Genomic DNA, 16,867 nt, shown 5'->3' with positions numbered 1-16,867 from the left:
TTTTACACACAGTACCCGATAATAACAAAGTAAACATTTTTTAATATATGCTACCATTCAAAAGTTTGTGGTCACTTAGACATGTCCTTGTTTTTGAAAGAAAAACATTTTTTTTTGTCCATTAAAATAACATCAAATTGATCAGAAATACAGTGTAGACATTGTTAATGTTGTAAATGACTATTTTAGCTGGAAATTGTAGATTTTTTATGGAATATCTACATAGGCTTACCGAGGCCCATTATCAACAACCGTCACTCATGTATTCCAATGGCACGTTGTGTTAGCTAATCCAAGCTTATCATTTTAAAAGGCTAATTGATAATTAAAAAACCCTTTTGCAATTATGTTAGCACAGCTTAAAAGGGTTGTTCTGATTAAAGAAGCAATAAAACTGGCCTTCTTTAGACTAGTTGAGTATCTGGAGCATTAGCATTTGTGGGTTCGATTACAGGCTCAAAATGGTCAGAAACAAAGAACTTTCTTCTGAAACTCGTCAGTCTATTCTTGTTCTGAGAAATTAAATCTATTCCATGCGAGAAATTGATCTCGTACAACGCTGTGTACTACTCCATTCACATAACAGCGCAAACTGGCTGTAACCAGAATAGAAAGAGGAGGCATCGGTGCACAACTGAGCAAGAGGACAAGTACATTAAAGTGTCTAGTTTGCGAAACAGATGCCTCACAAGTCCTCAACTGGCAGTTTCATTAAATAGTATCCGCAAAACACCAGTCTCAACGTCAACAGTGAAGAGGCGACTCTGGGATGCTGGCCTTCTAGGCAGAGTTCCTCTGTCCAGTGTTCTTTTGCCCATCTTAATCTTTTCTTTTTATTGGCCAGTCTGAGATATGGCTTTTTCTTTGCAACTCTGCCTAGAAGGCCAGCTTCCCAGAGTCGCCTCTTCACACTGGCTTCCTTTTAAGGCAAGGGCTGATTTCAAGGTTTTACGGCAGGACCAAATCGGAAAGATAGGTAGGAGCAAGCCCATGTAATGCTCTGTAGGTTAGCATCAATTTTGTACAGAAAGGTAAAGATTTTTGCAATGTTACGTAGATGGAAAAAAGCTGTCCTTGAAACAGTCTTGATATGTTCATCAGAAGAGAGATCAAGGTCCAGAGTAACGGTGAGGTCCTTCACAGTTTTATTTGAGACAACTGTACAACCATCAAGATTAATTGTCAGATTCAACAGAAGATCCCTTTGTTTCTTGGTAACTAGAACTAGCATCTCTGTTTTGTCCGAGTTTAAAAGTAGAACATTTTCCGCCATCCACTTCCTTACATCTGAAACACAGGCTTCCAGGGAGGGCAATTTTGGGGCTTCACCATGTTTCATCGAAATGTACAGCTGTGTGTCGTCCGCATAGCAGTGAAAGTTAACCTGTTGGGGCTAGGGGGCAGTATTTTCACGGCTGGATAAAAAAACGTACCCGATTTAATCTGGTTACTAATCCTACCCAGTAACTAGAATATGCATATACTTATTATATATGGATAGAAAACACCCTAAAGTTTCTAAAACTGTTTGAATGGTGTCTGTGAGTATAACAGAACTCATTTGGCAGGCAAAACCCTGAGACATTTTCTGACAGGAAGTGGATACCTGATGTGTTGAATTACCTTTAAGCCTATGCCATTGAAACACACAGGGGTTGATTAATGTTTTGGCACTTCCTATTGCTTCCACTAGATGTCACCAGCCTTTACAAAGTGTTTTGAGTCTTTTACTGTGAGATCTGACCGAACAAGAGCTTTGGAACGGTGATGGCCGATTAGACTCTGGCGCGCGAGTTCATGTTGGGTACCCTCGTTCCAATACGTTATAAAAGAGAATGCATTCGTCCACCTTGAATATTATTCATGTTCTGGTTAAAAAAAGGCACTAATGATTTATGCTATACAACGTTTGACATGTTTGAACGAACGTAAATATATTTTTTCCCCTCGTTCATGACGAGAAGTCCGGCTGGCTTAGATCATGTGCTAACAACACGGAGCTTTTTGGACATAAATGATGAGCTTTTTTGAACAAAACTACATTCGTTATGGACCTGGGATTCCTGGAAGTGACATCTGGTGAAGAGAATCAAAGGTAATGGATTATTTACATAGTATTTTCGATTTTAGATCTCTCCAACATGGCCGTTTGTCTGTATAGCAAAGCGTATTTTTCTGGGCGCAGTGCTCAGATTATTGCAAAGTGTGATTTCCCAGTAAGGTTATTTTTAAATCTGGCAAGTTGATTGCGTTCAAGAGATGTAAATCTATAATTCTTTAAATGACAATATAATATTTTACCAATGTTTTCTAATTTTAATTATTTAATTTGTGGTGCTGACTTGACTGCCGGTTATTGGAGGGAAACGATTTCCTGAACATCAACGCCATAGTAAACCGCTGTTTTTGGATATAAATATGAACTTGATAGAACTAAAAATGCATTTATTGTCTAACATAATGTCCTAGGAGTGTCATCTGATGGAGATTGTTAAAGGTTAGTGCATCATTTTAGCTGGTTTTATGGTTTTGGTGACGCCTGTCTTTGAATTGACAAAACATTACACACAGCTATTGTCAATGTACTCTCCTAACATAATCTAACTTTATGCTTTCGCCGTAAAACCTTTTTGAAATCGGACAACGTGGTTAGATTAAGGAGATGTTTATCTTTCAAAGGGTGTAAGATAGTTGTATGTTTGAAAAATTTGAATTTTGACATTTATTTGGTTTCAAATTTGCCGCTCTTGAAATGCACCTGCTGTTGATAGGGTGCACCACGGGTGGCACGCTAGCGTCCCACATAGCCCCAAGAGGTTAACATTATGTTTCCGAATGACATCACCAAGAGGTAAAATATATAGTGAAAACAATAGTGGTCCTAAAATGGAGCCTTGAGGAACACCGACATTTACAGTTGATTTGTCAGAGGACAAACCATCTACAGAGACAAACTGATATCTTTCCGACAGATAAGATTCTAAACCAGGCCAGAACTTGTCCGTGTAGACCAATTCGGGTTTCCAATCTCTCCAAAAGAATGTGGTGATCGATGGTATCAAAAGCAGCACTAAGGTCTAGGAGTATGAGGACAGATGCAGAGCCTCGGTCTGACGCCATTAAAAGGTAATTTACCACCTTCACAAGTGCAATATCAGTGCTATGACGGGGTCTAAAACCAGACTGAAGTGTTTCGTATACATTGTTTGTCTTCAGGAAGGCAGTGAGTTACTGAGTTTTAGAAACAACTTTTTCTAAAATATTTGATGTCTTCACTATTATTCTATACTATACATGTATTCTAAAATGTAGAAAGTAGTATAATTAAAGAAAACACTTGAATGAGTAGGTGTGTCCAAACGTTTGACTGGTACTGTACTTAACAAAAAAAGTCCCCTTTTCTGGACCCTGTCTTTCAAAGATAATTCGTAAAAATCCAAATAACTTCACAGATCTTCTTTGTAAAGGGTTTAAACACTGTTTCCCATGCTTGTTCAATGAACCATAAACAATTCATGAACATGTACCTGTGGAACGTTTGTTAAGACATTAACAGCTTACAGACGGGAGGCAATTAAGGTCACAGTTATGAAAACTTAGGACACTAAAGAGGCCTTTCTACTGGCTCTGAAAAATACCAAAAGAAAGAGGCCCAGGGTCCCTGCTCATCTGTGTGAATGTGCCTTAGGCATGCTGCAAGGAGGCATGAGGACTGCAGATGTGGCCAGGGCAATAAATTGCAATGTCCGTACTGTGAGACGCCTAAGACAGCGCTACAGGGAGACAAGACGGACAGCTGATCGTCCTCGCAGTGGCAGACCATGTGTAACAACACCTGCACAGGATCAGTACATCCGAACATCACACCTGTGGGACAGGCACAGGATGGCAACAACAACTGCCTGAGTTACACCAGGAACGCACAATCCCTCCATCAGTGCTCAGACTGTCCGCAATAGGCTGAGAGAGGCTGGACTGAGCGCTTGTAGGCCTTGTTGTAAGGCAGGTCCTCATCAGACATCACCGGCAACAACGTCGCCTATGGGCGCAAACCCACCGTCGCTGGACCAGACAGGACTGGCAAAAAGTGCTCTTCACTGACGAGTCGCGGTTTTGTCTCACCAGGGGTGATGGTCGGATTTGCGTTTATCGTTGAAGGAATGAGTGTTACACCGAAACCTGTACTCTGGAGCGGGATCGATTTGGAGGTGGAGGGTCCGTCATGGTCTGGGGCGGTGTGTCACAGCATCATCAGACTGAGCTTGTTGTCATTGCAGGCAATCTCAAAGCTGTGTGTTACAGGGAAGACATCCTCCTCCCTCATGTGGTACCCTTCCTGCAGGCTCATCCTGACTTGACCCTCCAGCATGACAATGCCACCAGCCATACTGCTCGTTCTGTGCATGATTTCCTGCAAGACAGGAATGTCAGTGTTCTGCCATGGCCAGCGAAGAGACCGGATCTCAATCCCATTGAGCATGTCTGGGACCTGTTGGATCGGAAGGGTGAGGGCTAGGGCCATTTCCCCCAGAAATGTCCGGGAACTTGCGGGTGCCTTGGTGGAAGAGTGGGGAAACATCTCACAGCAAGACCTGGCAAATCTGGTGCAGTCCATGAGGATGAGATCCCCTGCAGTACTTAATGCAGCTGGTGGCCACACCAGATACTGACTGTTACTTTGATTTTGACCCACCCTTTTTGACCCACTCATTTATGTTAGTCACATGTCTGTGGAACTTGTTCAGTTTATGTCTCAGTTGTTGAATCTTATGTTCATACAAATATTTACACGTTACGATTGCTGAAAATAAACGCAGTTGACAGTGAGAGGACATTTCTTTTTTTGCTGAGTTTATATATTGTATTTATTATTGGGTATTTTGTTTTAATGTTTCTTCCTGAGTGGATATCTTTATGACATCCAGACACAAACCCATGTCCCTACTAGAACTGATCCACTCTTGCCCACAGCTCTCACAAACACAAGTGGACATTGCTTCTTTTTGTTGTTTTATTTCTCTGCATAAAAATGTTATCCAAAATATTCTGGGATAAAACTCTGTTTGCATGCACGAATAGAGATACAGTAATAGGGAATTGCTTTTTCTATGGATACAGTATTCCAAATTTAATCAGGAGTAATGACTCAACGTTGCCACAATATAGGGATTTTCCATTATGGTAATGCATTGCTTTTGACATAACACAACCTCAGTACTTGTAGGACCTGCATTCAAAATACTATTAACTAATATTAACATCCTTATCATAGTACATAGCACTGGCTATTTCATATTTGATCTACAACAGTAAAATGCTCCATTGGGAGCTGGCTTTTCACTGATCCTGTTAAAAAAATTAATCTAAATGCAGAATTAGTTTTGTCTTCTATTCCATGAAGGAAATCTTTCAACAGGGTCAAAAGACATTGGGGTTGGAGTTTTCCACAGAGAAAAGTGCCTGTTGATCATCTGTTATGCTAGTTATTTGTCACAATCGAATTAGTGCAGCGTAAGTAGAGACCATGATCATCATTACCGCAATGTAAAAAGACATTGATATACAAACACTTGCAGTGTACAATATTAGTAGTTAAAAAATAACAGTGATGACATGCTGCATTTGAATAATCTCTCACACAATACTTCCACACACAAGAAGCTAAACTAAAAAACACCAACGCTACAGCCTGTACAATAGCACAAAACTACACTAACAATATTATTGACGGATGTGCTACAAAAAGACATTGTGCTTTAAAAGAAAACTAAGCTTTCATGTATAGTGTGCCATAAATTAATAAACAGGTTATCAAAAATATTGTCGTCCCTGGGACTGGAGTGATATCCTGGAAACGTTTGGAATGCCTTTTGGTTTCCGTCTTCTGGTTTGGTTTGGTCAAGCAAAAGTCCCTCCTCCATGAGTCTACAACAATAAACAAATGGAGTGTTAATCTTTACTATTGTCTTCATCAGCATCATCATTTTGGGTGTATGACTCTAGATTATGGAAGTAAGTGAATGTATTCTGTTGGAAAAGTTTTGTTAACTCACTATGGGCTTCATCTCACGACTGTCTCCATCTGCCCCGGCCCGATCCCTTCCCGCCATTTTTTTACTGTTTTCTACAAACTCCTAAAGAGAGAGGTAGAAGGAGAAAGAAGAGAGAGGGTGAATGTGTGTGTTGGGTGTTGAGATAACAAGGCGAGTTCGGTGTAATACGTACATAAACACTATTCACCATTTAGAAATGGATTAAAAAGCGGCACTCTGTAAATAACAAAAGGCTACATTCCATTATCCACACTAGCATACCAGTTAGAATGTATTGCCTGATACATTGGAATGTTAGTGTGGATAATGGAACAGAGAGATATGTAAGGCTACGTCCCTATTCTCCACCTTCTACCAAAGAATTGAACAATGGCGGAAACTCCCTCTAGCCAACGATTACAGCAGAGAGGAAAAGGCGACGTGAGGGATAACAGGGCCCAAAATGTGTCTTCTCCAGCAGATGTCGTTTTTAAAAAGTTTTTGTATGGAGGTCAATGAGGGTCAAATTTGTTTAGCAAAAAATGGTATGGTTTAATTACTACATGAGGGTTATCTGATCGAATAGAAGTCTCGTAATGCTTAGGTTGTTTCAGTTGTACTGACATAAGTAGAACACGTGAAATCCTGGCAACTTTGAGAAAAAACACTTTATATCGGAGTTGTGCCTGTTGTTCACACGCATATCTGCCCTCTCATTGGCTAGAATGGTCCCACCAGATCTTGCCACGTCACGATTTCTTTTCATTGTTAGAGCGGCCACTTGAGTATCTGGTCAATATAATGCATTATCTGTGATTACACCAATCCATTGCTTTTAATCCATGACTGGTGGAGAATCGGGACCCAGCCAGTCTCCCACCCAGCCTCGCCTCCCTTCCCCTCACCATGAGGGCTTTGTCCATGTAGAACTCTCGGCCGGGGCTGCCGTCGTTGTGCTTGGTGTCCACGGCGAAGCAGAGGAAGAGCACGTCCACCACAATCTCAAAGACAGACAGGAAGCAGTGGGCCACCAGCCAGGAGAACAGGCAGACGATGAGCAGGGGCAGCACCCACACCGTGTAGTCCTGCTGGTAGTTGAGCGACAGTACACCGACGAATGCTGTGCAGGAGACGATCAGTACCTGGACACACACACACACGCACACACACACACGCACACACACACAGAGGGAAAGATGGAGAAAAATGGGGGTGGGAAAGGGAGAAAAAAGAAAAAGAGAGAGAGGGTGATAGATTGAATAGTATTATTATGCTTGAAAAATCCTAAAATGGCGTCGCTATGTGGCCGTTACCTTTCCCAGGAAGAGGACAAAGTCCCCCACGGTGTTGATGGTGGCCACTCTGAGGGCATTCTCTACCAGGATGACAAAGGCATCGCACGCCGACGTACAGAAACTGGTGCTGTTGATCGCTGTGGCTGTGTACGCGTTCTGTGGTGAAAACAGACAGACAGGAGTATCATCAGTAACAATGTGTTATCTTGGAATGAGTCTCCCTTGTAAAATAGATTGTTGTCAATGATATAATGTGTGTAATAGTGAGAATAATCAACACCTTAGATGACAATCAATCTGATAGGACACTTACTTGATTCAGGTACGTTAGACACTTCTTCAGGCACCACAAGCAGCAGATGCAGGCTTTCAGCATACAGCGAGCACAGGCATTTTCCTACAAACAGAAAACACATTCAGTTTAAGTTCTCCACCCATTGTCTGACTTGACAAACTGGTAATTGGTATAAGTGAAAGAGAGAATGTTTAAGAACACAATCTGGGATATGACTTGCTTCTTAATTAATTGTAAAATCTGCCAAGACTGCCACTATTTTTTCCATCCCAATGTGGAATTGTAAGTGTTGTTGTTGTCTGAAAACCTTCCATACACCTGCAATAGGTATTTATATTTAACATTTCTGATTCACACTTTTTCTACCTAAATCAGTCCCAAAAAAATAGAATACTCCTGTTTAAACTGTTCAACCTTGTTTGATTTTAAAATGGTAAAACAATGTATCAAGAATGAAGACAGAAATCAGCCATGTGAAGGGTTAATTCTGTTCCAGAGCACAGAGCAGCACTGGGTGGGATACACCAACTACTGTATGTTGCACACACGAGTTAACACCCTCAAACTCTTCAGAAAAGTCTCTTCACGATGCTGACTCTCCGGTGTTTTTTTGATACTATAGTCCAGAAAATAAAATCATAGAACACACCCAGACTCTTTTACACAGACAGGTGAGTAGAGATTTACAAGGCTGGGTGAAGAAATGTTACCTGTGTAAAGTTTATGGTAATATCCTGTTTTCTTTATCTACAGTAGCTATGTTTAACTATATTTAGAAAATTGACTCATTTCTACTGTCATTAGAGGAAATAGAAAATTCTCTGTAATATATATATATATATACACTGCTCAAAAAAATAAAGGGAACACTTAAACAACACAATGTAACTCCAAGTCAATCACACTTCTGTGAAATCAAACTGTCCACTTAGGAAGCAACACTGATTGACAATAAATTTCACATGCTGTTGTGCAAATGGAATAGACAACAGGTGGAAATTATAGGCAATTAGCAAGACACCCCCAATAAAGGAGTGGTTCTGCAGGTGGGGACCACAGACCACTTCTCAGTTCCTATGCTTCCTGGCTGATGTTTTGGTCACTTTTGAATGCTGGCGGTGCTTTCACTCTAGTGGTAGCATGAGACGGAGTCTACAACCCACACAAGTGGCTCAGGTAGTGCAGCTCATCCAGGATGGCACATCAATGCGAGCTGTGGCAAGAAGGTTTGCTGTGTCTGTCAGCATAGTGTCCGGAGCATGGAGGCGCTACCAGGAGACAGGCCAGTACATCAGGAGACGTGGAGGAGGCCGTAGGAGGGCAACAACCCAGCAGCAGGACCGCTACCTCCGCCTTTGTGCAAGGAGGAGCAGGAGAAGCACTGCCAGAGCCCTGCAAAATAACCTCCAGCAGGCCACAGATGTGCATGTGTCTGCTCAAACGGTCAGAAACAGACTCCATGAGGGTGGTATGAGGGCCCGACGTCCACAGGTGGGGGTTGTGCTTACAGCCCAACACCGTGCAGGACGTTTGGCATTTGTCAGAGAACACCAAGATTGGCAAATTTGCCACTGGCGCCCTGTGCTCTTCACAGATGAAAGCAGGTTCACACTGAGCACGTGACAGACGTGACAGAGTCTGGAGACGCCGTGGAGAACGTTCTGCTGCCTGCAACATCCTCCAGCAGGACCGATTTGGCGGTGGGTCAGTCATGGTGTGGGGTGGCATTTCTTTGGGGGGACGCACAGCCCTCCATGTGCTCGCCAGAGGTAGCCTGACTGCCATTAGGTCCCGAGATGAGATCCTCAGACCCCTTGTGAGACCATATGCTGGTGCGGATGGCCCTGGGTTCCTCCTAATGCAAGACAATGCTAGACCTCATGTGGCTGGAGTGTGTCAGCAGTTCCTGCAAGAGGAAGGCATTGATGCTATGGACTGGCCCGCCCGTTCCCCAGACCTGAATCCAATTGAGCACATCTGGGACATCATGTCTCGCTCCATCCACCAATGCCACGTTGCACCAGACTGTCCAGGAGTTGGCGGATGCTTTAGTCCAGGTCTGGGAGGAGATCCCTCAGGAGACCATCCGCCACCTCATCAGGAGCATGCCCAGGCGTTGTAGGGAGGTCATACAGGCACGTGGAGGCCACACACACTACCGAGCCTCATTTTGACTTGTTTTAAGGACATTACATCAAAGTTGGATCAGCCTGTAGTGTGGTTTTCCACTTTAATTTTGAGTGTGACTCCAAATCCAGACCTCCATGGGTTGATAAATTGGATTTCCATTGATTATTTTTGTGTGATTTTGTTGTCAGCACATTCAACTATGTAAAGAAAAAAGTATTTAATAATATTATTTCTTTCATTCAGATCTAGGATGTGTTGTTTAAGTTTTCCCTTAATTTTTTTGAGCAGTATATATATATATATATATATATATATATATATATATATATGTACAGTTTAAGTCAAAAGTTTACATACACTTAGGTTGGAGTCATTAAAACTCGTTTTTCAACCACTACACAAATTTCTTGTTAACAAACTAAAGTTTTGGCAAGTCGGTTAGGACATCTACTTTGTGCATGACACAAGTCATTTTTCCAACAATTGTTTACAGATTATTTCACTTACAATTCACTGTATCACAATTCCAGTGGGTCAGAAGTTTACATACACTAAGTTGACTGTGCCTTTAAACAGCTTGGAAAATTCCAAAAAAGGATGTCATGACTTTAGAAGCTTCTGATAGGCTAATTGACATCATTTGAGTCAATTGGAGGTGTACCTGTGGATGAAGTTCAAGGCCTACCTTCAAACTCAGTGCCTCTTTGCTTGACATCATGGGAAAATCAAATGAAATCAGCCAAGACCTTAGAACAAAAAATTGTTGACCTCCAAAGGTCTGGTTCATCCTTGGGAGAAAGTTCCAAACACATGAAGGTACCACGTTCATCTATACAAACAATAGCATGCAAGTATAAACACCATGGGACCATGCAGCCGTCACACCGCTCAGGAAGGAGACGCGTTCTGTCTCCTCGAGATGAACGTACTTTGATGCGAAAAGTGCAAATCAATCCCAGAACAACAGAAAAAGGACCTTGTGAAGATGCTGGAGGAAACAGGTACAAAAATATCTATATCCACAGTAAAACGAGTCCTATATCGACATAACCTGAAAGGCCGCTCAGCAAGTTATATCCTGCCTGTTTGGCCCTATCTGGGGGTATCATCGGATGGGGCCACAGTGTCTCCTGACCCCTCCTGTCTCAGCCTCCAGTATTTATGCTGCAGTAGTTTGTGTCGGGGGCCTAGGGTCAGTCTGTTATATCTGGAGTATTTTTCCAGTGTCCTGTGTGAATTTAAGTATGCTCTCTCTAATTCTCTCTTGGGGGACCTGAGCCCTAGGACCATGCCTCAGGCCTACCTGGCATGATGACTCCTTGCTGTCCCCAGTCCACCTGGCTGTGCTGCTGCTCCAGTTTCAACTGTTCTGCCTGTGGCTATGGAACCCTGACCTGTTCACCGGATGTGCTACCTGTCCCAGACCTGCTGATTTCAACTCTCTAGAGACAGCAGGAGCGGTAGAGATACTCTCAATGATCGACTATGAAAAGCCAACTGACATTTACTCCTGAGGTGCTGACCTGTTGCACCCTCGACAACTACTGTGATTATTATTATTTGACCATGCTGGTCATTTATGAACATTTGAACATCTTGGCCATGTTCTGTTATAATCTCCACCCGGCACAGCCAGAAAAGGACTGGCCACCCCTCATAGCCTGGTTCCTCTCTAGGTTTCTTCCTAGGTTTTGGCCTTTCAAGGGAGTTTTTCCTAGCCACCGTGCTCCTACACCTGCATTTCTTGCTGTTTGGGGTTTTAGGCTGGGTTTCTGTACAGCACTTTGAGATATCAGCTGATGTAAGAAGGGCTATATAAATACATTTGATTTGATGGAGAACCTGTCTCTGGACCATGATACAGCACATCCCAGTCTGATCCTGTCTGAAGATGGGAAACAAGTAAGACTTGGAAACACACCACAGAATCTTCCTGACAATCCAAAAAGGTTTGATTATTATGCCATGACCCTTGGAAAGGATGGCTTATCCTCGGGGAGATGTTACTATGGGAATCCCACTCGAGTGGCGACAGAGCCCATTGACAGGAATGGGAAAAATCACACTGAGCCCTCAGAATGGACTCTGGACTGTGTTCCACAGTCCTCCTCTCCCTGAGAGAGAAGCCCCAGAAGGTGAGGTTGTTTGTGGACTATGAGGAGGGTCAGGTCTCCTTTTATGATGTGGAGGTCAGGTCTCATATCTACTCTTCCACTGTCTGCACCTTTACAGAGAAACTCTTTCCATTCTTTGAATCCTGATGGCAAAAACTCAGCCCCTATCATCATCTCTAATGTCAATCACACAGACTGGTTAAACAATGAGGGAACTGTTGTTTTGCAACAGACAATTTACAAGTCATCAAAATTAGTGTATTTAGTCAGATTGACATTTATTTATTTTACCAGGTAAGATGACTGAGAACACATTCTCATTTACAGCAACGACCTGTGGAATAGTTACAGGGGAGAGGAGGGGGATGAATGAGCCAATTGTAAACTGGGGATGATTGGGTGACCATGATGGTGTGAAGGACAGCTTGGGAATTTAGCCAGGACACCAGGGTTAAAACCCCTACGACAAGTGCCATGGGATCTTTAATGACCTCAGAGAGTCAGGACACCTGTTTAACATCCCATCCGAAAGACGGCACCCTACACAGTGTCACTGCCCTGGGGCATTGGGATATTTTATTTTTTTTTTAGACCAGAGGAAAGAGTGCCTCCTACTGGCCCTCCAACACCACTTCCAGCAGCATCTGGTCTCTCATCCAGGGACTGACCAGGACCAAACCTGCTTAGCTTCAGAAGCAAGCCAACAGTGGGATGCAGGGAGGTATGCTGCTGGAAAGTCACATGATTAGATTGTTCACAGGTTTCCTCTGAAATGTCATCATCAAATGAAAATGGAAGCTGTTCTGTACATCTTAATATGGATAATAAATGCTTGTATTTACTGGAAATGAAAACTTAACTGGAATTAACTTAAATAAGTAATAAAAGTTATGTTGCTTTGATTATTCATATATACATACAGCACGCCTTCAGAAAATATTCATACCCCTTGACTTACTTCACATTTTGTTGTGTTACAGCCTGAATTGAAATGGATTAAATATATTATTTTGTTCACCCATCTACACACAATTCCCCATAATGCAAAGTGAAAACACGTTCTTAGATTCTTTTGCAAATTTGTTCAAAATGAAATATAGGAATATCTCATTTACATAAGTATTCACGCCCCTTTGCAATGACACTACAAATTGAGCTCAGACGCATCCAATTTCCTTTGATCGTCCTTGAGATGTCACAACAACTTGATTGGACACCTGTGGCTTGTTTGTACATGATTTATAAAGAAACACACCTGTCTATATAAAGGTCCCACAGGTGACAGGGCATGTCAGAGCAGAAACAACAGTAAACCATGAAGTCTAAGGAACTGTCCGTAGATCTCCCGAGATAGAATTGTGATGAGGCATATCTGGGAAGGGTATAAAACAATTTCTAGAGTGTTGAAACCAACTGAGCAAGCGGGCAAGAAGGACCTTAGTCAGGGAGGTGACAAAGAATTCAATGACCACTCTGACAGAACTACAGAGTTCCTTGGCTGAGATGGGAGAACCTGCCAGAAGGACAACAGTCTCTACAGCACTTCACCAATATGGGCTTGATGGGAGAGCGACCAGACGAAAACCACCCCTGAGAGAAATGCACATGATAGCACGCCTGGGGTTTGCAAAAAGGCAAATGAAAGACAGAGCAGAAGGCAAAAGATTATGTGGTCTGATGAGACAAAAATGTAACTATTTGGCGTGACTGCAAAGCACTATGTCTGGAGAAAACCAGCACAACTCATCACCCGTCTAACACCATCCCTACCGTGAAGCATGGTGGTGGTAGTATCATGCTATGGGGATGCTTTTCAGTGGCAGAGACTGGTAAGGACAGAGGGAACAATGAATGGAGCCAAATACAGGCAAATCCTTGATGAAAACCTGCTTCACAAACAACCTTATACTGGGGTGAAGCTGTAAGCTCCAACAAGACAATGGCCCCAAGCCTACAGCCAAGGCAATGCTGGAATGGCTTCAGAACAAGAATGTGAAAGTCCTTAAGTGGCCCAGCCAAAGCTCAGGCTTGAAACACATTGAAAATCCGTGGAAAGACTTGAAGATTGCTGTTCACCACCACTCCCCAATTAAACTTAACAGAGCTTGAGAAAATCTGCAAGGAAGAATGGGAGAAAATCCCCAAATCCAGATGTGCAAAGCTGATACAGACATATCCAAGACCACTCAAAGCTGTTATTGCCACCAAAAGTGTTTCTACAAAGTATTGACTCAGGGGTATGAATACTTACGTAAATTTGATATTTCTGTATTTCAATATATTATCAAAAAAACATGTTTTCACTTTGTCATTGTTGTGTATGTGTGTAGATGGTGAGAAAAACAATCAATTGAATCGATTTTGAATTCAAGCTGTAACACAGCAAAATGTGGAATAAGTCAAGGGATATGAATACTTTCTGAAGGCACTGTATTTACCCAAAATTATTTTAGTCTCTTATTAGCTCTATAAGTTAATATCATGTTGATACTGTATAAGTGAATACAATAAAGGATGTACTCAGCCCTCCAGACTTCGATGTAGATGTGGATGAATAATGTGTTCTCGTTTTGACCCAATGGTTCGTCCGACAAACAAAGAACTTTGTGTCCTGCGGGCCCAGGCATGGATCAAAGCCTACTTTGTTCCAATATTTCTGTCATTCAGTGATATTTATTCCCATAGTAATTCGTTATGGATCCATAATGAAATAAACACCTGCATTTTGAAAGACTATTTTTATCATTATTTTATTAACAAAAGCATAAACATGTTGATGAAGAAGCCACATTTGCCTCGGGGTCCATCCCAGTTGGTATTCTGTGGAACCATGCGTTTTTTTGGTGCGGCCTGTTGTCCAGCCCTTTCTCCACGGATGTTTTTATTTTTTAAACATTTTATTTCACCTTTATTTAACCAGGTAGGCCAGTTGAGAACAAGTTCTCATTTACAACTGCGACCTGGCCAAGATAAAGCAAAGCAGTGCGACAAAAACAACAACACAGAGTTACTCATGGGGTAAACAAATGTACAGTCAATAATACAATACAAAAATCTATATACAGTGTGTGAAAATGTAGTAAGATTAGGGAGGTAAGGCAATAAATAGGCCATAGTGGCGAAATCATTATAATTTAGCATTAACACTTGAGTGATAGATGTGCAGATGATGTGCAAGTAGAGATACTGGGGTGCAAAAAGAGCAAAAATAAATAACAATTTGGGGAATGAGGTAGTTGGGTGGACTATTTACAGATGGGCTGTGTAGAGGTGCAGTGATCGGTAAGCTGCTCTGACAGCTGATGCTTAAAGTTTGTGAGGGAAATATAAGTCTCCAGCTTCAGTGATTTTTGCAATTCATTCCAGTCATTAGCAGCAGAGAACTGGAAGGAAAGGCGGCCAAAGAAGGAGTTGGCTTTGGGCATGACCAGGGAAATATACCTGCGGGAGCGCATGCTACGGGTGGGTGTTGCTATGGTGACCAGTAAGCTGAGATTAGGCGGGGCTTTACCTAGCAAAGACTTATAGATGACCTGGAGCCAGTGGGTATGGCGACGAATATGAAGCGAGGGCCAGCCAATGAGAGCATACAGGTCGCAGTAGTGGGTAGTATATGGGGCTTTGGTGACAAAATGGATGGCACTGTGATAGACTACATCTAATTTGCTGAGTAGAGTGTTTTTGGCTATTTTGTAAATGACATCGCCGAAGTCAAGGATCGGTAGGATAGTCAGTTTTACGAGGGTGTTTAGCTGCATGAGTGAAGGAGGCTTTGTTGCGAAATAGGAAGCTGATTCTAGATTTAATTTTGGATTGGAGATGCTTCATGTGAGTCTGGAAGGAGAGTTTATAGTCTAACCCGACACCTAGGTATTTGTAGTTGTCCACATATTCTAAGTCAGAACCGTCCAGAGTAGTAATGCTAGTCGGGCGGACGGGTGCGGGCAGTGATCGGTTGAAGAGCCTGCATTTAGTTTTACTAGCATTTGAGCGCAGTTGTAGGCCACGGAAGGAGTGTTGTATGGCATTGAAGCTTGTCTGGAGGTTTGTTAACACAATGTCCAAAGAAGGGCCAGAAGTATACAGAATGGTGTCATCTGCGTAGAGGTGGATCAGAGAATGACCAGCAGCAAGAGCGACATCATTGATGTATACAGAGAAAAGAGTCGGCCCGAGAATTGAACCCTGTGGCACCCCCATAGAGACTGCCAGAGGTCCGGACAACAGGCCCTCCGATTTGACACACTGAACTCTATCTGAGAAGTAGTTGGTGAATCAGACGAGGCAGTCATTTGAGGTTGTCGGCATGGTTGTATGCTCTGCAAAAACACATTGATGTTTTTAGTACACAATTATCAATTTTATTACACAGTATGTCTACACATTGATAGGCTATATACATATAAAAAAATTTTAAATGTACTGAAACCAAAATACCTTTAGTTTTGTTGATCCTCCCAGCACCGACTCATTTTCAGGTCCTCTGGTGGATACAGTCCCAACCCTGGAACGGGTAGCACCATAGAAATAAGCTGGCTTGATGAAAAGTGTTTGTAAGCCGGAAAAGGGTCTGCTCGGACCAAAACACACTGCCACCCGGGTTTGCATTGCAAATGAGGGAAAAACCTGGGTCAAGATGCCAGCAGAGTAAGCAGACCTTTATGTAGTAAAAACAAGTTTAAATAAAATACCTACAGTATATCTAAAAAAAAAAAAAAAAACATTCTCATCTCTCCATATAGGTCTCCTGATTTAAACCCGATCTAACTTGTTTGGCATCAACTGAAAACATTCATCCGTAACTCTACAAGCAAAGATGAACTGGTGGAGACCATCAAGACGTTTTGGCTTGAGAAATTGACGATACAATTCTATAGTCCTGCTAGTAGCCTATAATGGGTGGATGGATGGCTTCTTTTGTATTCCAATGTATTGAATGAATGTATTAATTAAAGTCATTTACCATTCTCATTCTCGTACTGGAAACGTTGTTTGCAGAGT

At 42.2% G+C, this 16,867-nt stretch overlaps 1 protein-coding gene across 1 annotated transcript in view; it reads right to left on the bottom strand.

The window, feature by feature from the left end:
- Nucleotides 1-4,997: 4,997 nt before the first annotated feature.
- Nucleotides 4,998-16,867, bottom strand: part of LOC106609909 (choline transporter-like protein 1) — a 40,662-nt gene continuing 28,792 nt past the window's right edge. The window contains exons 12-16 of the mRNA XM_014208954.3: nt 7,641-7,724; nt 7,346-7,483; nt 6,938-7,174; nt 6,054-6,134; nt 4,998-5,925 (exon numbers count right to left, since the gene is read on the bottom strand). Of these exons, the coding sequence (XP_014064429.1) occupies nt 5,899-5,925; nt 6,054-6,134; nt 6,938-7,174; nt 7,346-7,483; nt 7,641-7,724 (567 nt within the window). The 3' untranslated portion in view covers nt 4,998-5,898. The remainder of the gene's footprint in view (nt 5,926-6,053; nt 6,135-6,937; nt 7,175-7,345; nt 7,484-7,640; nt 7,725-16,867) is intronic.

Source organism: Salmo salar, chromosome 08 (assembly GCF_965601325.2).
Source record: "Salmo salar chromosome 08, fSalSal1, whole genome shotgun sequence".
NCBI classification, from domain to species: domain Eukaryota; kingdom Metazoa; phylum Chordata; class Actinopteri; order Salmoniformes; family Salmonidae; genus Salmo; species Salmo salar.
Note: the sequence above shows the minus strand (reverse complement) of the source record. Positions and strands in the feature narration are given on the sequence as shown.